The sequence below is a fragment of the Zootoca vivipara genome, chromosome 13 (genome assembly GCF_965207765.1).
Source record: "Zootoca vivipara chromosome 13, rZooViv2.hap1.1, whole genome shotgun sequence".
In the NCBI taxonomy this organism is placed as follows: Eukaryota; Metazoa; Chordata; class Lepidosauria; order Squamata; family Lacertidae; genus Zootoca; species Zootoca vivipara.
Genome location: NC_142596.1, coordinates 46,990,254 through 47,012,309, shown reverse-complemented (window position 1 = coordinate 47,012,309; position 22,056 = coordinate 46,990,254). Strand labels below are relative to the sequence as shown.

At 49.3% G+C, this 22,056-nt stretch overlaps 1 protein-coding gene across 2 annotated transcripts in view; it reads right to left on the bottom strand.

Annotated features, from left to right (window-relative positions):
• The window catches only part of CACNA1H (calcium voltage-gated channel subunit alpha1 H), a 393,193-nt gene that overhangs the window by 79,939 nt on the left and 291,198 nt on the right, over window positions 1-22,056 (bottom strand). For both annotated transcript variants that reach the window (XM_060282381.2, XM_035130681.3), the window contains exons 11-14: window positions 8,353-8,504; window positions 5,697-5,882; window positions 4,332-4,449; window positions 787-942 (exon numbers count right to left, since the gene is read on the bottom strand). In XM_060282381.2, coding sequence (XP_060138364.2) covers window positions 787-942; window positions 4,332-4,449; window positions 5,697-5,882; window positions 8,353-8,504 — 612 coding nt within the window. The remainder of the gene's footprint in view (window positions 1-786; window positions 943-4,331; window positions 4,450-5,696; window positions 5,883-8,352; window positions 8,505-22,056) is intronic.

The window sequence follows — 22,056 nt, the reverse complement described above, 5'->3', positions numbered from 1 at the left end:
CTATCTGAACTGAATGTTTGGTTGGCTCAGTGAGCGGAAAGCCAGGTCACCTGCCTGGCGGGTGTAAGGGGCTGGACTGAGGAGGAATGGTGGGAACTGCTTCCCCTCTTCCTGCACCTTCCCAAGAAGAGGAGGACAGTATAGATGGCTTGCAGAAGGTCATAGCTCAGAGGCTGCTGGGGGGAGGAGCTGGGAAATATTGGGAGAACAGCAGGAAGAAGAAGCACCAGGGGAGAGACAGCTGACAGACTCAGTGTCCCTTGAAAGAAGAAGAAGAAGAAGAGTTTGGATTTGATATGCCACTTTATCACTACCCTAAGGAGTCTCAAAGCGGCTAACCATCTCCTTTTCCTTCCTCCCCCCCCCCAACAAACACTCTGTGAGGCGAGTGAGGCTGAGAGACTTCAGAGAAGTGTGACTAGCCCAAGGTCACCCAGCAGCTGCATGTGGAGGAGCGGGGAAGCAAACCCGGTTCACCAGATTACGAGTCCACCGCTCTTAACCACTACACCACACTGGCATTCCTGGCCCCCCCCTCCCAGAACAAGGTGTACCTTGAGAGTAATAGAACAGAAAGCACAGCCGGCGCAGGGGTGACGTAGAATAGGAGGGACTTTACTTGGAGCATTGCTGATAACTAAGAGAGACCGCATTCCTTCATCTCTCTCTCTGTGAATACTGAATAAACTACCTGGTAAGAACTCTTCTAGTTTTTCTGCTTCCTGGCATCCTACTGTGAGAGGGATAGGATTCCCTGAAGCCTTGATAGCGGGACTCTTCCCTTACCTCGGCCTGGAAACCCTCCACTAGGATGGCGACCAAGAGGTTGAAAAGGACGTAGTTTCCGAAAGTCATGAGAGCCACGAAATAGAGAGCCGCCCAGGAAGAGGTGGAGGCCATCCCGTTGTACAGAACCACGTTCCAGTCTTCTTGGGTAAGGATCTGCACACAACATGGAGAGGGAGAGGGAGAGGGAGAGGGAGAGGGAGAGGGAGAGGGAGAGGGAGAGGGAGAGGGAGACCAAGGGAATGAGAGCTCTGTCCAGAATAGCAGGTTTTTATCTCATGTGGGGGCTTCTACCAAGACAGAGCCTTTTCTGTGGCTACCCCCAAAGAACAAAGAGGTAGAACAAAGGGTACTGGGAATTAGGTTTCCAACTCCTGAAAGTCCCACACAAGAGATCCACAAAACTTGTCTCAAAGGTAAAATGTGTTCCATGGATTCCCAGAGGAGCTCCCCAGCAAACTTTCGCAACTGTGCAGGCGGTAGCATTTAATTTCTGAGCTCAGAACTGAACAAAAAACACTGAGCTCAAAAACGGAAGGCTACTAAGTGAATATTAGCAAAACTTTGCCAGGCAACACCCCTAGAAACGCACTACGAACAGGGCAAGGCGATGTCTACTCAAAAGCAAGTCCTAATGAATTCACTCCTTACTCCTTACTGTAGCCAAGCTACAGGGAACCAGGCAGAGGGCCTTCTCGGTAGTGGCACCCGCCCTGTGGAACGCCCTCCCATCAGATGTCAAAGAGAAAAAACAACTACCAGATTTGTAGAAGACATCTGAAGGCAGCCCTGTTTAGGGAGGCTTTTAATGTTTAATAGATTATTTTATTTTATTTTTCTGTTGGAAGCCACCCAGAGTGGCTGGGGAAAGTTCTTAATGTTTGATGTTTTATCGTGTTTTTAATGTTCTGTTGGAAGCCACCCAGAGTGGCTGGGGAAACACAGTGTCTGAAAAAGCTGGTAGAGATCCTTCTGATCGAAAGGATCCGTTGCTGGGATTCCCGTCTTTTGCTGCCTGTCTTTTGCAATATACACAAGGAGAGCTTGCTGGATCAGGCTAAGGGGCCATCTAGTCCAGTATCCTGTTCTCATGGGGGGCAACTAGATGATGATGAAATTAATAATAATAATAATAATAATAATAATAATAATAATAATGCCTCACCATCTCGCTGGGTTTCCCCAGCCACTCTGGGCAGCTCCCAACAGAACATTAAAAACACGATAAAACATCAAACATTAAGAACTTCCCTAAACAGGGCTGCCTTCAGATGTTTTCTAAATGTCAGGTAGTTGTTTATCTCTCGGACCTCTGATAGGAGGTCATTCCACAGGGCGGGTGCCACTATCGAGAAGGCCCTCTGCCTGGTTCCCTGTAGCTTTGCTTCTCGCAGTGAGGGAACTGCCAGAAGGCCCTCGGAGCTGGACCCCAGTGTCCGGGCAAAACAATGGGGGTGGAGATGCTCCTTCAGATGCTCTTATTAGATGCCCCAATGGGAAACCTACAAGGAGGCGCTGAGCCCAACAGCACTCTCTCTGCTTGTGATTCCCAGTCACTGGCATTCAGAGGCAGAAATTTGCCATGGTGGCTGGTAGATGTTGATTTGGGATATCAGTGGAAGGCAAGAACGCTTTGACCTCAATTAGTCCAGCCTCAGACAAGACAACCGTCTTTAGAATCGCCGCAAAGCTGGAGCGACCCACCAACAGGGTATTCGCCCAGCAGGGAAGCTATGCTGGCTTAATTTAGCAACATGGCTCCCATTAACCTCAGCTGCAAGAGCTCAACTCCTTTGCCGGATTTATTTACCCGCAAGATTTGCAGGGACAATAGCGGGGGCACCTCCATTAAAATGAGGCAATGGGTGGCGCGAACTGTACAACGCCAATGTCAATTTCTCCCGGCAGTCAATTATTTAATCCCCGTCTCTTGTTTACCGAGACAGGATGGTCTGAGACGGACGGAGCTGGTTGTTTTTCTCGTTACGGAGAAGCTTTTTCAAGTTACTTGTCCTCCAAAGGCCATTTGTGACATGAAGTCTGCCCAGATCTTGTACTTGGAAAGAAAATGTCAGTCTCCTAATGAAGCAGGGAAGGTCTGTTTTGCCCACCAGTGGATAAGAACAACAGCCGTGGAAGTTCAGGCCAAAAAAATCTGCTCGGTGCAGCAAACTGCCTCCTACTGTAGTCAACTGGGGTCTCTGAGCAGGGCAGGAAGGCAACAGAGCCCCCTTAGGCTGTTCTTCCCAGTGGCGGAGCTTCATGCTCTGGCACAGGGGGCGGAGAGCAGGCGGGGGCGGGGCTGCCACGTGTCCTGGGGGTGGGGCGTGCTGCACGCAGTGGTGTGTGGCATGTGTCCGGGGGGCGTGGGGCGCTGCCTGCTGGGGCGTGGCACGTGTCGTGGGGCGTCCCACAGGGCGGGCGCCACTACCAAGAAGGCCCTCTGCCTGGTTCCCTGTAACCTCACTTCTTGCAGTCAGGGAGCCGCCAGAATAAAGTATTTTTTTTTGGGGGGGATGGTGGCAGGTAAGCCCTGCTCCACATAATCACATGACATGGTGCATGCAGACCATTTGAATGGCAATGCCCATCAACTGGGGGAGGGGGGAACTTGGCTTAAGAGTTGGCTCCTATGCCTTGGGTGCAAAATTGTTAGGGGTGCTGTCACAGAAGGGTGTTGGCTACTCCCGAGTAAGCACTCCACACATCCTCTGGATTTTCAGAGTTTTATTGTGCATGCTATATACAGTGGTGAGGTGTCTCAAATCATGTCTGCTCTGCATGGGGCAGAAGCCCGCAATGGCGTCTTGCGGGCTCTGACCCCCCTTTTAAGACTGGGCATCCAAACGCCCCTCCTCCTTGCTCTACTGGTCCTCTGTGGTCCCAAACCAGGCTCCTGAGGTGCCTTTCTACCTACCTCCTCCCTTCCAGCCCCTGCTGAAGCTAGCTCCGCCCCTGCTTCCCTGCTCCCAGCCTGGAGCTGAGCCTCCAGGACTCTGCAGAGCCCTGGACCCTTCTTTACCACTTCCTGTTCCTGGTTTTCCCTCCCAGACTTGCTGCTCTCGCTGCTGCTCTCCCAGGTAGTAGAAGTAAGCAGAGTGGGCTGCTCTCTGCAAGCCCTCTCTCTTACAGGTGCAAAATTTTGACACCTGGTGCTGCCTCAATACAGCTGCGTGCTTCCGTCACTGGGCTCTGTTGAAAATCAGGAATAAGGACCTCTCCAGACAATGGAACGACTCTTTCCTTACCTCTGGCGCCGTGATCTCCTAGGTGACCTGGACTCTGTTAGGCAGTTGAAAATGCATGCGTGCTCCATCGCTTTCCCCGCCTCCACCCCACCCCGGGAGCTGGCAACAGATGGGGCCGTGAGATCTTGTCTGCCTCCTTATGCTTTGTTTTTCTCTTCCCTTCCCTGTTAATAAACTCTGCTGAAGAGCAGCCTATGGTGGCTTTCATCGCCCACCTGACTTCCTAAAGAACAGCCTCTGAGTGCATCACGTATTCACCACCTTTTAGTGGGAAGGTGCAGCCTTTGGGGGTCTTACCTGGAACACAGTGACGATAGCCCACAGCAAGGAATCAAAATTCTTCCTATCCGGCATGGTGTCCCCTGTGTCTGTTTTCAAGCCAAACTTGCATCCGAAAAGATGCATGCCAAGAATGCTAGGAAGAGAGAAGGAGAGAGGAAGGAACTCGTAAATAATGCAACATTCAAGGACGCTTTATATCAGTGGTTCCCAACCTTTTCGATATGGGAACCCACAACTCCAAATTTACATAGCACGGTGACCGATTGGTTCATTGACATACAAAGTTTGGACCTCAGGCCTTTGGCAGCCATTGGTTTCGGGCATTTTAACTGCAGTTTTGCCTGTTTTATAAGCGAGACTTGACGCATCCAAGGCAAAAATGAAACAGCCCACAACTCACTTGTATGGGCTTTGAGACCCGCTTGCAGGTCATGTATGACCCAGAGGTTGGAAAATGCTGTTTCACACCAACCTTCGCCAGCCAGGCACACTGCAGGACTGATGGACTACAAATCCCATGTCGCCTCTTACTTGCCCCCCATTCCTCTAAAAAGGTAAAAGTACCCCTGACCATTAGGTCCAGTCACGGACGACTCTGGGGTTGTGGCGCTCATCTCGCTTTACTGGCCAAGGGAGCCAGTGTATAGCTTCCAGGTCATGTGGCCAGCATGACAAAGCCACTTCTGGCGAACCAGAGCAACGCACGGAAACGCCGTTTACCTTCCCGCCGGAGCGGTACCTATTTATCTACTTGCACTTGACGTGCTTTTAAACTGCCAGGTTGTGTTTCCCTGAAGTGCACAAAGAGACTTCTAGATTTTACCTAGAAACATTCCAAGTTTTGCAGCCTCCCTTACTCCCCGCACACCCCTCCAATAATTTTGCAAACGAAGTTGACGTTTGATGGAGGGAAATGCCAAATAAATAGCTACCGCGCTTTGCATAACAAATGCAAATCAAGAGTTTCTAGCCCATTTGAGGCAGGGGAAGGGGGAGGGCCATTCTCACCCCCCGCCCCCCTCCCTGTTCTGTTTCTAGAGACAACATCCTGGGTTTCAGTTCAGCTGCCTCGATGATGTTTGCCATCGATCAAGAACAACGGAGCAATTGTTTCGCTCTTGTTGTCACTTTGCGTCCTTCATTTGTCTCTGGGGTGGCAGGATCTGGTGGAACATTGAGACTGAGGAGAGGGGAATCCATCTGCCGAGCATCCAGCCTGTCAGTCTATTGTGAGTTGAGCTGTCACCCACGCGCCACGCTCGGGAAACGGGCACCATTGTCATTCTAATCTAGGCAGCGGCGGCGGAGATGAATGGGAAAAAAACAAAACATAGCAATTAACTGGAGAGGAAGGGGTTGCGCATGCATGCCGGCACATACCTGAAGATGAAGATGAAGAGCATGAGGAGCATGCAGAAGGTGGCCACGTTGTCCATGGTCTTCATCAGGACCACTAGCTGGCGTCGGAGAGCGGGCATGAAACGCACCAGCTTGAGTACCCGGAGAAGTCGGAAGGTTCTCAGCACGGAGAGGCCTCCGTCCGATTGGCCAATGATCTCCCAGACACTGCGGGGTGAAACGAGAGGCTCACGGGCATGGCCTGGGACTCGGGTTCAGACTCTGAACCAGAGGAGTCTCAGTCTGCACCAGATCATCTGCCTCGGACATCAGCTGAACCAAGTCTGGGGCCTGATTCTGAGGAGCCTCAGCCTGCACAGATTCCCCTGCAACGAGCACCAGCTGAGCCGAGTCACAGGCCTGAGCCTGTCCTGGCTCCAGCCATCAGCTGGGTCATCACCAACAGCTGACCCACTACCAGCTGAGTCAGGAGAGGTTGAGGCAGCTCCTGGGTCTAGTAACCCACCGGCGTCTCCCGAGCTGCAGAGACTCAGGTCTGATTGAAGGAGAGACCTGAGTACTCGCAGGAGGAGTGCTCGCCTTCGGGCGAGCAAGGTGGTGAGTCATCAGGGGATTGGGACCAGCCATTACCCCGTCAGAGATAAAGGGCGATCAGACCCTGCCCCAGGTTGCAGGAGCAACATTGCTGTTTGCCAGATCCTGTCTGTGTTCCTGTTCCTGACCTTGCCTGGTTCCCTGCCCTGCACCCTGCTTCGGCTACATTAGACTGACTCTACATTGACTCTTGGGACCATGGACCAGATTTGGACCTTGCTTCTCGGATTACCCACAGGGCCAGCACAATGGGCTGTCTGACCTCACATGAATGGCTAGGGCCATAAAAGTAGAAAGGCCAGCTGCCTTGGGTGGTGTTATTCTTATTCTTAATTAAATTTGCATGCCACCCTTCATCTGTAGATCTCAGGGCACTCTGCAGCATAAAATGACAATATAAAAACCACAAAATACATAATAAGATTAAGAACAAACCAATAATCCCCCTTCCAGCAACACATTTAAAAGGGCATTGGATGCCAATCAGCTGAAGGCCTGGTTGAAGAGGAACGCCTGCACTTGGCACCTAAAGGTATACAATTAAGGTGCCAACTGAACCTCCCTGGCATAGGTGCCAAACCCCTGGGGCCTTGGGTGCTTGCGCACCCACAACATTCCCCATGAAGAAGAAGAAGAAGAAGAAGAAGAAGAAGAAGGGGAAGAGGAAGAGTTTGGATTTGATATCCTGCTTTATCACTACCCGAAAGAGTCACAAAGCAGCTAACATTCTCCTTTCCCTTCCTCCCCCAAAACAAACACTCTGTGAGGTGAGTCACCCAGCAGCTGCATATGGAGGAGCGGAGACACGAACCTGGTTCCCCAGATTACGAGTCTACCGCTCTTAACCACTACACCACACTTGCTCCATGAAGGGGCCGGGCACCCAAAATTTTTGGTGCCAGGGCCATGCATGCTGCATGGCACCCACAGCCCCGGGCACCCACGGTCATGGGGCCAAGCTGGAACTCCTGCTCCCTGGGGAGAGAGCATTCCCCAAATGGGAGCCACTGCAGAAAAGGCCTGATCTCGTGTTGCCACCCTCCAGACTTCTTGTGAAAAGGCACACAATGAAGGGCCTCAGATCTGAGGGTCTGGGTAGGCTCATGTGGAGAGAGGAGGTCCTTAAGGTATATTCAGGAAGTGGAGGCAAGGTATTGAAGGACAGAACTGTGTGTGCTACATGAAGAAGAGTTTGGATTTGATATCCCGCTTTATCACTACCCAAAGGAGTCTCAAAGCAGCTAACATTCTCCTTTCCCTTCCTCCCCCACAACAAACACTCTGTGAGGTGAGTGGGGCTGAGAGACTTCAGAGAAGTGTGACTAGCCCAAGGTCACCCAGCAGCTGCATGTGAAGGAGCGGGGAAGCGAACCCGGTTCCCCAGATTACGAGACTACCACTCTTAACCACTACACCACACTGGCTCTCTGGTTTGCACTGCACCCGGGGAGGCTGATTAAGATGAACAAGGCATTGCCCCACCAACTTCATTCAGCCCCCACCTACCTGCCTTACCAGTCCAAGGGGTATCACTGTCTGCCAGGCTTCTCTTCCTTAGCCCCGTTTCACAAGTGCTCTTGAGGAACTCAGCAGGGTTGAGGATGGGGGCAAAACTATAATTATTGGGCTCTGCTTGCCATTGTCTCTAGCTCCACCTACTGTTCATCTCCACGCCTTCCACCCTACCAGTTCCAATGGCCACCAGCTACCACTGGTTGCACTCCTTAAGCTAGCCTCAGTTGTGTGCTCAATTGTCACCATTGTTCAAGAAAGATTTCGTTCCCAGTCTGACTCATTTCTGTACATTTTTTATCCTTCTCCACAGCTGGGAAAAGGTTCCCAGAGCAGGTTCCCAATGACCCCTGCACTCAGGCTTGTGGTCTAAAAGCCACAGCACAAAAGGAAAAAGGGACCGGGAGGGAGGAGGGATAAAAGTAAACCCATCGTTGATTCCAAGCAAGGAAATACAAGTTCTGGCAACATCTTCCAATTGGAAAGAGCATTTGCTTTTGACTGTCTCCAGCCCCAGATTGTGTACACAGTCTTGCCCTCCCTGAAGATGCAATTAAACAGACCAGCTTACCTGATCACAACAATGATGCCATCAAAAATGTTGTATGGGTTCTTGATGTATCCCCAGATGCCAAAGGCAAGTAGTTTCAGGAGCATTTCCAGGGCAAACATGCTCGTGAAGACAATGTTGCTGATCTCCAGGGCATTTGTCAACTCGTCCGGCTATGGGAGAACAGGAAATGGCAATGAGCAAAGGCAGAGTGCAGAATTGTTGCCAACATCTCTATGGTCCCCCGCAAACCAGACCCAAAAGGCATCTCTCACAAAATCCCCTAACAACAGTCTTGCTAATTCAGACATTATACCGGTAGGTTTGACGTCCTGCTTCCTGAAATGGACAACCAGATGACTGTGGCAAGCCAAGAAGCAGGATGGAGAGGAAGGCAGCCCTCTTCCTTGTTTGTCATAGAATATTAACAGATATACTGCTTCTGAACCTGGAGGTTCCATGTAGCTATAATTCCATATCAGAGAGTTTGAACAGTTCCCATAGGCATAGTAAAACATCCATTGATTAGCTGACATTTTCCTGAACACTTGTACAGTGGTACCTTGGGTTACAGACGCTTCAGGTAAAAGACACTTCAGGTTGCAGACTCCGCCAACCCAGAAATAGCACCTCGGGTTAAGAACTTTGCTTCAGGATGAGAACAGAAATCACACGGCTGCGGTGCAGCGGCAGTGGGAGGCCCCATTAGCTAAAGTGGTACCTCAGGTTAAGAACAGTTTCAGGTAATAATAATAATAATAATAATAATAATAATAATAATAATAATAATAATATATTATTTATACCCCGCCCATCTGGCTGGGTTTCCCCAGCCACTCTGGGAGGCTTCCAACAGAAAAATGAAATAAAATAATCTATTAAACATTAAAAGGCTCCCTAAACAGGGCTGCCTTCAGATGTCTTCTAAAAATCTGGTAGCTGTTTTTATCTTTGACATCTGATGGGAGGGCGTTCCACAGGGCGGGCGCCACTACCGTGAAGGCCCTCTACCTGGTTCCCTGCAACCTGGCTTCTCACAATGAGGGAACTGCCAGAAGGCCCTCGGTACTGGACCTCAGTGTCTGGGCAGAACGATGGGGGTGGAGACGTTCCTTCAGGTATACTGGACCAAGGCCATTTAGGGCTTTAAAGGTCAGCACCAACACTTTGAACTGTGCGCGGAAACGTACTGGGAGCCAATGTAGGTCTTTCAAGACTGGTGTTATGTGGTCTCGGCGGCCGCTCCCAGTCACCAGTCTAGCTGCCGCATTCTAGATTAGTTGTAGTTTCCAGGTCACCTTCAAAGGTAGTCCCACGTAGAGCGCATTGCAGTAATCCAAGCGGGAGATAACTAGAGCATGTAACACTCTGGCGAGACAGTCTGCAGGCAGGTAGGGTCTCAGTCTGTGTACCAGATGGAGCTGATAGACAGCTGCCCTGGACACAGAATTGACCTGTGCCTCCATGGACAGCTGTGAGTCCAAAATGACTCCCAGGCTGCGCACCTGGTCCTTCAGGGGCACCGTTACCCCATTCAGGACCAGGGAGTCCTCCACACCTGCTTGCCTCCTGTCCCCCACAAACAGTACAGTACTTCTGTCTTGTCAGGATTCAACCTCAATCTGTTAGCCGCCATCCATCCTCCAACCGCCTCCAGGCACTCACACAGGACCGTCACTGCCTTCACTGGTTCTGATTTGAAAGAGAGGTAGAGCTGGGTATCATCCGCATACTGATGAACACCCAGCCCAAACCCCCTGATGATCTCTCCCAGCGGCTGCATGTAGATGTTAAAAAGCATGGGGGAGAGGACAGAGCCCTGAGGCACCCCACAAGTGAGAGCACAGGGGTCTGAACACTCATCCCCCATCACCACTTTCTGAACACGGCCCAGGAGGAAGGAGCGGAACCACTGTATGACATTGCCCCTAGCTCCCAAGTCCTCTAGACGGTCCAGAAGGATGTTATGGTCGATGGTGTCAAAAGCCGCTGAGAGATCCAGCAGAACTAGGAAACAACTCTCACCTTTGTCCCTAGCCCGCCGGAGGTCATCAACCAGTGCGACCAAGGCAGTTTCAGTCCCATGATGAGGTTAAGAATGGACCTCCGGAATGAAATAAGTTCTTAACCAGAGGTACCACTGTAGTTAAGAATCTGCAACCTCATGAGGTATTCCACTGCATTTGGTTGGGGGAGGCTCGTTTCAGCTAAAGGGCTGTCATTGTCATGTGGACAAAGGCATCTCTGCCTAACCGTAGAGCCGGCTCTACACAAATGTCCAAGTTTGAATGTTGGTGTCTCACTTTGCCTAATGGTAGAGCCGGCTCTATGTAAATGTCCAAGTTTGAATGTTGGTGTCTCACTTTGCCTAATGGTAGAGCCAGCTCTATGTAAATGACCAAGTTTGAATGCTGGTGTCAAAAACATCACACTTTGCCTAACGGTAGAGCTGGTCCTACACAAATGTCCAGATGTGAATGCCAGTCAACCATATGTGGTTGGACCTGGAAAAATAGTTATTGGGTGGAAAGTGAAACAAATTATCGAATGTTTCTTCTCTGGAGTTGATTTACATCTAAATCCACTTTTTTTTTAAATCAGCTATATAAAAGATTAGGTAGGCAAAGAGTTTTCAAGAACGATTTAGCAATTTAATTGTAAGAGCAAGAATTGAGCTCCCCTATAAACAGACGTCTCCAGAGGACCCTGGTAATTGAAGAAAAGTTTAAGGGATTGATGATGGTAAAATGAGCTCGCGTGATCAGATTGATGGATGGGAGAAAAGAGAAGCTATCTAATTAAAGAGCTTTGTGGGCAGCTGGGACTGTGCTTCGCTCTGTTGGAATGTACATTGCGACCAGAACGCTCTCTTGGAATAAGCGCTGTTTGCGAAATCGCCACTGTTTGTGAATCTCTATCCTGTAAATCAACTGCAATTATATCATTTCAGAAAATGAGGTTGTTTTTTTTAAATTATAAAGATGGATAATAAAGAGCATCATTTCGGCACACTTTGCTTTGGGCAAAATCCAGGGACCATTCTGCAACCACGGGCCAAGATTTCCTTGGCTTTACCTTCACCTGGCAGAATCCATTTCACTCCCTACCACTGCTGCAAATCACCTTTAATCCTCACAACAACCCTGCGAGGTAGGTTAGGCTGCAAAACAACAACACAGTTTCTCCTAGGGCAGGACCTTTTGCTTGCTCTGCGATCGAGGTATGGCTCTTCCCTTAATAGTAGGAATTGGAAAATGAAGAATGAGGTATAAATATATGACTTGATATAGCAGGAATGTCAGACTAAGGACCAGGGATACCTGAGTTCAGGTATCCCTGCTAAGAAGTTCACCGTGGGACCTTAGGCCAGTCACTCTCTCATAGCCTAACTGTTAATGTACTGAGCTGAATCCTAGAACAATAGGATCCAGGATGCAGCAGTCTGATTGGTCCGCAGGAGCCACCCAATCCAGCTCCAGGTGGAAGTGAATCAGCAACCTGATTGGCCTGCAGAAGCAGCCAATCAGGCTCCTGGATGAAGCGAGTCAGCCACCTGATTGGCCTACAGGAGCAGCCCTGAAGTAGTCAATCATGCAAGGCCCATTGTGTAAACAATGTATATACAGTGGTACCTAGACATACGAATGCCTCGACTTCCGAAGGTTTCGACTTATGAAGTCGACAACCCCGGAAGTCTTTTCGCCGCGTGCGCGATCTGCGCATGCGCAGAAGTGCCAAAAACTCGCTTTGCGCATGCGCAGAACGGGCGTTTCGACAGCCAAAAACCTCGACTTATGAAGAGCGCCGCGGAACAAATCGTCTTCGTAAGTCGAGGTACCACTGTATATAGCAGACATTTTGGGGGAAGAGCCATTCTTCTTTTGCTACTACTACCGTAGCTGAATAAAGAGCATGAAATTCACTCTCGACTCCAAGTATATTTCACTAACCTACCTCACAAGGTTGTTATGGAGATAAAGTAGAACCCTTCCCTCGATGCACATTCACCAGCACCCTGCCAGTCCTTGATATCTATGCACCGTACTGATTTGAGCCTTAAAGATTTGGGCAGAAACCGCACACTGAGTTCCAGTTCTCCATCCTCCAGTGAGAGCCAGGGCACAGAGTCAGCAGGCAGGCAACCACCAGAAGACCTCTGCCCCAGCTCACTTTCCAAGAGAACAGAAGTCTCTCCTGTTTCCACCATGCGTATGGATCTCGGTTGTCCATTTCCGTACGTGACTCATCTCCTGCCTCAAAATAGCTTCCCCTCTCCATTTTCATCACTCATTAGGCAGCATGTTAATAGCCAGGAAATAACGAGAGATCATTATCACATTAGCCAAGATCTGAGAGATGGCGGATCAGGGCGACAAACACAGAGGGTCGGAGGAAAAGACACCTTTAATTTGAGAAGAAACACACAAAATGCCACACACACCCACACACACCCTGCAAAAGGCAGCAGGAGGTAACTCGGATTAATTCACAGCCTAGAAGAAGCGTTTGTCTCCTTAAATTTGTTTTTAATGGAAGTGAGTGGGTTTGATTTATGGGGCTAGTATCGTACTGTGCTGTAGCAAAGACCTAGCCATGCACAAAAAAGGGGGCAGGGTGCGGCCTGCATTGCATGTGCAATATCTAAGAGGCAGCTGAAAACAGCAAGGTGTATTGAAGCATTTTTAAAGACACACATTTATTATGCCATAAAGTTTGGCAAATGATACATCACTTCGTCAAATCCATAAAGTGTTATCCTGAGTTGGAAGTCCCTCTCTATCTCTCTATCTGGAGTGCCAGCTTGGTCCTGTGACTGTGACTGGCATGGTGCTGGCACCGAAATTTGTGGGTGCCAAACCCCTTATGGGGAATTTTGTGGGTGCTTGGGCCATAGCTGCCAAGTACCCCGCAGAGAAATCTGGGATTGGCAGCCGTGCGACACCAGAAGTTGTGTAGACGCAACTTCCGGTATCACTTTGCCCATCTATGGACACCAGAAAATGCCCGGCGCCGGAAGTTGCATCTACGCATGTCCAGAAGTGCGTAGACGCAACTTCCGGTGTCGGCGCCGGCCATTTTCTGGTGCCCATAGATGGGCAAAGTGGCACCAGAAAAATGGCCGCCGACAGGAACAAAAATAAGGGGAATTAACGGGAGACCTCCGGGAAAAGGTAAGCAAAAACAGGGGTTTCCCGGGAAATATGGGGTACTTGGCAGCTATGGCTTGGGCACCCAGAGCCCCAGGGAGTTGGCACCTATGCTATCTATATCTATCTATCTATCTATCTATCTATCTATCTATCTATCTATCTATCTATCTATCTATCTAATCATGGTGCTCTCAGGACAGAGAAAAGAAAGCCCTTCTTCACAAGGTGCATAGGTTAAATTATGGAATTCAAACAACACTTCTTAGGTGTCCTTTTGGGGAAAAAACAAAACTGATTGAAATGGTATGATACAGCATTAAATTTATAGTATAGAATCATAGAATTATAAAGTTGGAAGGGACCCCAAGGGTCATTTAGTCTAGGGCTGCCATACGTCTGGAATTTCCTGGAGATAGCCGGATTTGTCTGTCGAAAATAGTGTCCGGGAGGAATTTTCGAGAATCGGTTAAAATGTCCGGGAAAACCCAGGCATTTGGCAGTTCATATCAGAAGTGTTTGGCAGAAACCCCCCCCCCAGCTTTAAAACTTCTCTCTCTCTCTTTTGTGTGCACATTTTGCAAAGAAAGTTCAACAACTTGAAATATGGGAATCCTAATTTCATTCAACCCCCTACTATGCAAGAATCTCAACTAAAGAATTCCTGGGAGATTGAAGTGTTCTCCTACTGGTTTCTCTGCCTTGTGATTCCTGATGTCAGATTTATGTCCTTGTATCCTTTGGCATAGGGTTTGGCCTGTTTGTCCAATATAGAGAGCTGAAGGGCACTGCTGGCATTTTTGATGGCATACACAACGTTGGAAGATGAGCAATTCAACCTGAAACTAGAACTACAGCAACCTACGCAGCTTTCCATCTCAGTACAAATGCTGGGTGAAGTAAACAGCAAAGGAAATGATTGCACCCGATGATTGTGTGAAGCTAATGAGGCAGCAGTTACCAGATAAAAGTGGGTGAAGACTCAGCTCACAGTCAAAGATAATGAGCCTCCAAAGACTCAGAAGAAAAAGCCAGGCTTACAATTAAGGATGGCTGAGTCCACCACTTTCTCATTTTTTCCAGTCGGCACATTTCTGCATCACCTTGGAATGTTTTCCTTTTCAAGTCCCCCATGAAAATCGGTTGCCACAAGTGTGGATTTCCACCCCTAACGTTGGCATGCAATTTTGTCAAATAAACTTTGGAACTCCCTTCCTCTTGATACCAGGCAGGTGCCTTCACTGTACTCTGAATCTGTACGAAAAACCCAGATAGGCTGGTGTGTTTTTAAGTTTATTGCTGGTTTTCATTTTTTCGAACGTTTTAAATAGTTGATTTAATTCTCTTTCCCCCGCCCTGCAATAATGTTTTGGTCTTATTCCTTTTTTTGTGTAAACTGCTTTGAGGTTTGTTTGTTTGTTTAAATCAAGGGGCATATAAATTTATTGAATAAATAAATAAATAAATAAATAAATAAATAAATAAACACATTTCTGCAAAGCAATTTCCCTTCATATATTATATTATATTATATTATATTATATTATATTATATTATATTATATTATATTATATTACAGTGGTGCCTCGCTAGATGAATTTAATTCGTTCCACGGGTCTTTTCTTATAACGAAAAATTCGTCTAGTGAATCCCATAGGAATGCATTGATTTTTTTTTGGATTTTTTTTTTGCCCATAGGAATGCATTAATTGAATTTCAATGCATTCCTATGGGAAACCGCGATTCGCTAGACGAATTTTTCATAAAACAAATTCCTCTAGTGAGGCAACCTCCACTAGAAAATTCCTTTCATTAAGCGGAAATTTCGTTAAGCAGGGCATTCGATAAGCGAGGCACCACTGTATATTATATTATTATATGTATGCTACTTTCACTAATGCATGCCTTTTGAATGAACGCTTTCCCCTAAGAGCTTACTTGGAAGTAACCTATCTAACGGCATGTTACTCAGAGAAGACCCATTAAAGGAACCTAAAAGTCTACCCTGTTCACAGGGCCGGCTCTAGGTAGACCCCCGGTGGCATGGTGTGCCAGGGGCACCGGGCTGGTAGGCCGGGCGCCGTGCGACAAAGCCGCACGGAAACCACGCTGCACCCTGCAATGGCGGGGGCACCGGAGCGATCTCCGCCCCTCAGCGCCAGGGCGGCTGACCTGCTCGAGACTGCCCTGCCTGTTCATTCATTTCGGCGGGGCTGCTGACTAACTTTGGATACGACTCTTGATCACAAATCCTTAGGGTCTGCTTGAGAATGAAATACTGTAAGCTTAGAATGAAACTCCTCAGCTCAGCAGGTTGGATTCAATGGGGATTAGGTTAGTCACGACTTAGTCCGTAGATAACAATGGGACTGAAGAAGATCCCAATAGCAGAATCCTAACCATGTTTGAATTATGGTGCTGGAGGAGACTCTTGAGAGTCCCATGGACTGCAAGAAGATCAAACTTATCCATTCTGAAGGAAATCAGCCCTGAGTGCTCACTGGAAGGACAGATCCTGAAGCTGAGGCTCCAATACTTTGGAAACCTCATGAGAAGAGAAGACCCCCTGGAAAAGACCCTGATGTTGGGAAAGATGGAGGGCACAAGGAGAAGGGGACGACAGAGGATGAGATGGTTGGATAGTGTTCTCGAAGCTACGAACATGAGTCTGACTAAACTGTGGGAGACAGTGGAAGACAGGAGTGCCTGGTGTGCTCTGGTCCATGGGGTCACGAAGAGTCGGACACGACTAAATGACTCAAAAACAACAACAACATGTCTACTTAGAAGGAGGTATTAAATTCAGTGGGGCTTACTCCCAGGGAAGTGAGGTGAGGACTGCTGCCCATATCTGGATCTAATCCAGTGTCCTGTTTTGCTGTAGTTATTTTTCACGTTACATAGCAAAACACCGTATATTTGTGGTGTTTATATTCGAGGGCTGCGGGTGGCACTGTGGTCTAAACCACTGAGCCTCTTGGGAGGGTCAGTGGTTCGAATCCCTGTGACGGGGTGAGCTCCCGTTGCTCTGTCTTAGCTCCTGCCAACCTGGCAATTCGAAAGCACACCAGTGCAAGTAGATAAATAGGTACCGCTGCGGCGGGAAGGTAAACGGTGTTTCCGTGCGCTCTGGTTTCTGTCACAGTGTTCTGTTGCACCAGAAGCAGTTTAGTCATGTTGGCCACATGACCTGGAAAGCTGTCTTTGGACAAACGCCGGCTCCCTCAGCCTGAAAGTGAGATGAGCGCTGCAACCCCATGGTCGCCTTTGATTGGACTTAACCATCCTGGGGTCCTTTACTTTTTTTTTTTTTACTTTTTAAAAAAATTCATGATGGAATAACAACACCAGCAATCCAGAACACTGGTAGCCACTGGGGTGAGACCTTGCCTTCAACTTGCTCACTCCTTGCTGTGTTAGTTTGTTCATAGTGTGACATCTCCCTGTAATATTGTGCTATCGCAGTCACGTCCAACAGGTTGATTGTTATCTACCAGTAGATCACTGGATGCCTGTGGTAGATCACTGGCGCCCCTAAAAAAAAAGCTCACCCAAAATTTCCCTCCTCCCTAAAAAAAGCTGAACAACTATGACCTGAAGCCCTAAACAAAAATGGGCCTCTCTCCCTCCTAAAAGAAGCTCAACAAGTTTGGCCTAAACCCCCCAAAACAGGGCTTCCCTTCCGAAAAAAACAACAACCCAACAGCTTTGACCTGAACCTCCCAAAAGGGGGTAGATCACTCCCAGTTTTTAACTCTGTGAGTAGATCACAGTCTCTCGGGAGTTGGCCACCCTTGTGCTATCGGAATCTAACTGGTGGGCATGTTCAGGGTGCCATCCTCTGTTCCAAGTTAGGGAACCAGCTCACTCTCTGCAAAGCTTTCCAACGGGACCAAGGGAGATACAAGAGCTCAGCAGAGCACTGCATCTCCCCCCCCCCCCCGGGCATTGCAAGACGGCACTAGAGCACAGCATTGCAAATTCGTGATGAAACTGGCTAAGTAGCATTTCCCACATCGTTCTCCAGCTGAAGTTTCAATCGCTGCTTGATTGCCGCACTCATTTTCAAGAGGTGGAGGAGAGAGAAAGATGCAGTGTGGTATGTGAAGCAAAGGCTCTCATCTATTGCAATTTGCAAGTAAGATTGTATTTGCTAATAGTGGCATCACCTCTCCGAGCACGGCTACTTCTGTAACTCAAATGGCACCATCCATGTAAAAGGGGAAGGTATCAGCTGGACTGGGGGAACCCCAGCATTTGCAGAAGTACCCAAAACACTATTACGGATTACGCGCGGGGGGGGACCTGCCCCCCTAAACACTAGAAATTAATAAATGCTAGGATTTTGATTGTTTGGGATGTGAAGGCAGAAATACAAGCTGCAGAGGAATTACTGAGCTCACATATGCAGAACGACCTGGCCAAGCTAGGGCCGGTGGCGGAGCAAGCCGCTCGGGCACCTGAAGTGGCACCCGGGGGCGGGGTGTCGCTACGTAGCATGAATGTGTGGTACCACGCATGCATGGTACGTAGCGACGCTGTACAAGTGCGCTACGTAGTGGCACTGCTCCAGCCCCATACCTGCCAAGTTCCTCTCTGAAAAATAAGGGACCGGACCGAAAGTAGCATACCAGAAGTCGCGCTGCAGCCATTTTGGAACTGGGCAGAGCAGCATCAAAAGTCGCTTCTGAGCATGCTCCGCCCAGTTCCAAAATGGCCGCCGCGCCAGAATAAACCGGGGAAAAACAAAAACAAAAATCATTTTTTCGGCTGGGGACAGCTGGAAAAACGGGGATTTCCCGGGGAAAACGGGAGACTTGGCAGCTATGCTCCAGCCCCATACGGGGATGGTGCCGCTGGGATCCTCCATTTGCGGCTGCATGCACGAGCAGAGGATCCCGGCACCATCCGTGCGGCACTGGAGCGGCAGCGCTCGGCTTGGGAGTCGCAGGAGGGGGGGCGCCGAGTGTCACCCCTCTCCAGGGTGGCCCCCGGGGTGGCCCGCCCCCATCGCACCCCTTGATACGCCAGTGGCTAGGGCCATTAAGAAACAATATGGAAGCAACAATGGCCCCATTGAGGGCCATTGGCAATGCAAGATAACTGTCCCCCCCCCTTGCCCTGAGGTATGAACAGCGACTGGGGATTTGGAAGGTTGCCAGGGTAACAGGAAAAGAGTTTTTAGCAAGGTGTGCTGGGAAGAAGACTGAAGGGAAGAAAGATGGGGATCCATCTCGGGCAGGTTAGCTGCAGGCTGACTGGGAGAAATGCCTTGGGCTCCAGGATGGCACTGCTGTGGGGTACAAGCCCCTCTTGAAATGACCGGATGTTTCAGACCAGGGATCAGCAAACTTTTTCAGCAGGGGGCCGGTCCACTGTCCCTCAGACCTTGTGGGGGGCTGGACTATTTTTTTTTGGGGGGGTGCGTGCGAATGAACGGATTCATTTCCCCCACAAATAACCCAGAGATGCATCTATATATATAGAAATGTAGAGGGTCCATGTTTGTTAAAGCACACTTTTCTCCAAAACCGCTTACCCGATCGGCCTCAAATTTGTCCACAAACTCACATGCGGCTGTGGGAGTGTTTATATGGACTTACATTGGACAGAACACACCTAGGGCAGGTAAATAAACCTGGATTTCTGTAAAAAAATTGCGCCCTCCAGTGGACGTCAAACTCACCTACAACAAGAATACTGCCAAAATCCCATCCACTCCTCATCAACCCCCACCACCCCGGGACCCACCCTACCCCAGAGATCACACCCACCCCGAGAACAGACCGATCCCCAGGGAGGAGCCTGCTCCACAACCCTCGGCCTCCCGATCACGCCGCCGACAGGGAGCAGGCCGCCCCAAGACCACCCCATCATAACCATCAGAGGTAGACCGGACCCCGCTGGGAATCACAGGGATGAACCGGGGGGGGGGATACAGGTAGGGGGTGGGGGGAGCCACAGGGGTGAACCGAGGGGTGGGGGGGAGGAAGGGGGTTCAGGAAGGGGGGTCGAGACACTCACGGGGATGTGCCGGGGATTGGGGGGGAGGGGCCACGGCAACACGTGGCGGGGTACAGCTATTTTTAAATAAAAGGACACATTCTACTCATGTAAAAATGCTGATTCCTGGACAGTCCGCTGGCCGGATTTAGGCGGCGATTGGGCCAGTCGCTAACATCTGACAGGCACCTCTGTCTACCTCTCGAATAGAGCATCTTTAAAAGGGAGGATCTTTCCATGTTGCAACACTGGAGGTCCACTTTTTAATTTATTTTTAGCTTTATGGTTTACATGTGTTCATACAGTACCGCAGATTGAACCTATTACTTTACTCCCCGGACTACACAACCCCCTCCCCTTGTATAACTAAATCTGTTTAACTAATGGATTACTGGCTTCCATATTAGATTTCCAGGGCTTACGCATGACTAAGAAAGTAATCGCTAAATGAGAAGCTTAAAAACACACAACAACAACCAAAAACAACAACAGCAACTCAAGCGATTAGTGCAATGGCTCAGGTTGGATCAGTAAGGGCTTCCTGCCTTCCATCCCCACCCCACCCCACCCCACTTCTCTTCCCAATTGCAGGAAATAGTTTAAATGGCTTTCAAGTGCTAGTAATGCAGGCGAGGAGGTGAATCAATACCATGGTTAAGGGGAATGATGCATTAGCTTTTAAGCATCACTTGAAAGACAACTACCCTTGGGTATATTAAAAGAAAACAAGACCCCTGCAACAAGGGCATATTTTAACAATAAGATCTAGCATTTAGGATGGCGGCATAGGCCCCAGTATGTTGCAGGTTAGTGAGATCACAGTCACTAGCCAATCAACCCCCCCCCCTCCCATCCCCATTCAGCTACTTTCTGGTTCCCCATGCCAGGCTGGAATCTCGTAGGAATGTTCCCTGCTCCTTGCTTCCAGAGCTTGCGCAGAAAACTAAAAAGTGACATCCAGAGGAAGCTGATTCACTACGGTGACTGGGCCACTGCAACACTACCCGCAGCCAACCCCCACTTTGCTGCCTTCATTCTTACACCCCCTCCAGAGAGTGGCAGGGGCTGCTAGTTTCCTTGCTGTCGGTGTTGCCCTTGTAGAATTCAGCAGGGAGGAGGATGGGGGGTGGAACTAGAATGAGTTGGCTACGCCTGTCTTTGCCTCTGGCGCCACCTGCTGTTGGCCTCCCAGCCTTCCTTCCCAGCAGTCTCTATAGTCGCCACTGTGTACAACAGGGGTCAGCAAACTTTTTCAGCAGGGGGCCGGTCCCTCAGACCTTGTGGGGGGGGCCGGACTATATTTTTTTTAAAAAAATATGAATGAATTCCTATGCCCCACAAATAACCCAGAGATGCATATTAAATAAAAGGACACATTCTACTCATGTAAAAGCACCAGGCAGGCCCCATGAATAACCCAGAGATGCATTTTAAATAAAAGGACACATTCTACTCATGTAAAAAGATGCTGATTACCGGACCATCCGCGGGCCGGATTGAGAAGGCGATTGGGCCGCATCCGGCCCCCGGGCCTTAGTTTGGGGACCCCTGGTGTACAATATGGTGTCTGTCTTCACCCTAAATTGGCTGGTTGAATTGTCGATAAGGGCTCCTTTCCCTTAAATTTTCTGTGAGATGTGTCATGTCAAGGGCTGTTTCTTAGGGGGCGGGGTTCTCCACTCCCTGTTAATCTCTGAGGGCTCTCGCTCAAAGTATCAATGCTTTGGTCGTTGCTCTCCCCATTTCTCGGCTCCACTCAGCAGAGCGCAATCTTATTTCAAGTGGCGTTTATGCCAGGCTGGATTAGATCAATTACCAGCTTCCCCCCCAAAGAGAAGGAAGCAACAGCGCGAGCCGCATATGAGACCCGTCTACCTGTGGCGTACAGATCTAAAGCCTCCTTTTCCCCTCAGAAAAGCCCCCCCCCGTCAGATGGATTACACCTTGCCCAATTAGACGGATGGAGAAAAGGGAGGTGGAGGAGAAGGGAGGCTCTCAATTTTAATCGTGAAGCAAAATGGTCTCACTGGAGAGGAGAGCCCGTTAGATGTCCGGATAACAATGAAAGGCAAGCGAGAGTGATGGCAGGGAGATGTAATGACTTGCTTAGGGGGTTGGCCTCTTGAACGCAGGCTCTTCAATATGAACCGCTCTCCTCGGCCGTGACTGATGCACAGATTTGTTCCCGGGAGAGAGGGCAATGCTAAGGACACCCCTTCTGGCTTTTGCCTTCCCCCCCCCAAAGGGCAGAAGCTTGCTTTCTCCAGCTTCCTAAAAACAGATGTCCAGGAGCACAAGGCGAGCTAAATGGATCCCCTTTAGATGCAGTGCCAAAAGTTATTTTTCCTTTTTATGATACTTCCTTGCACTCAGATCCTATGTTCATTATCTCAGAAGCAAGCCTTCTGATTTCAGGGACGAGGCTATGCAATACAGCACAGCATTAGGGAGCATAGTTTCAGATCCATTGATCCGGGATCAGCTGAGCAATGTGTTCTGGGTGAAATTGAACTGAAAGACCAGGTTTGAGGCTTGCGAGAGGAGCGGCTCTTGAAGGTCTTTCAAAGCTAGGTGG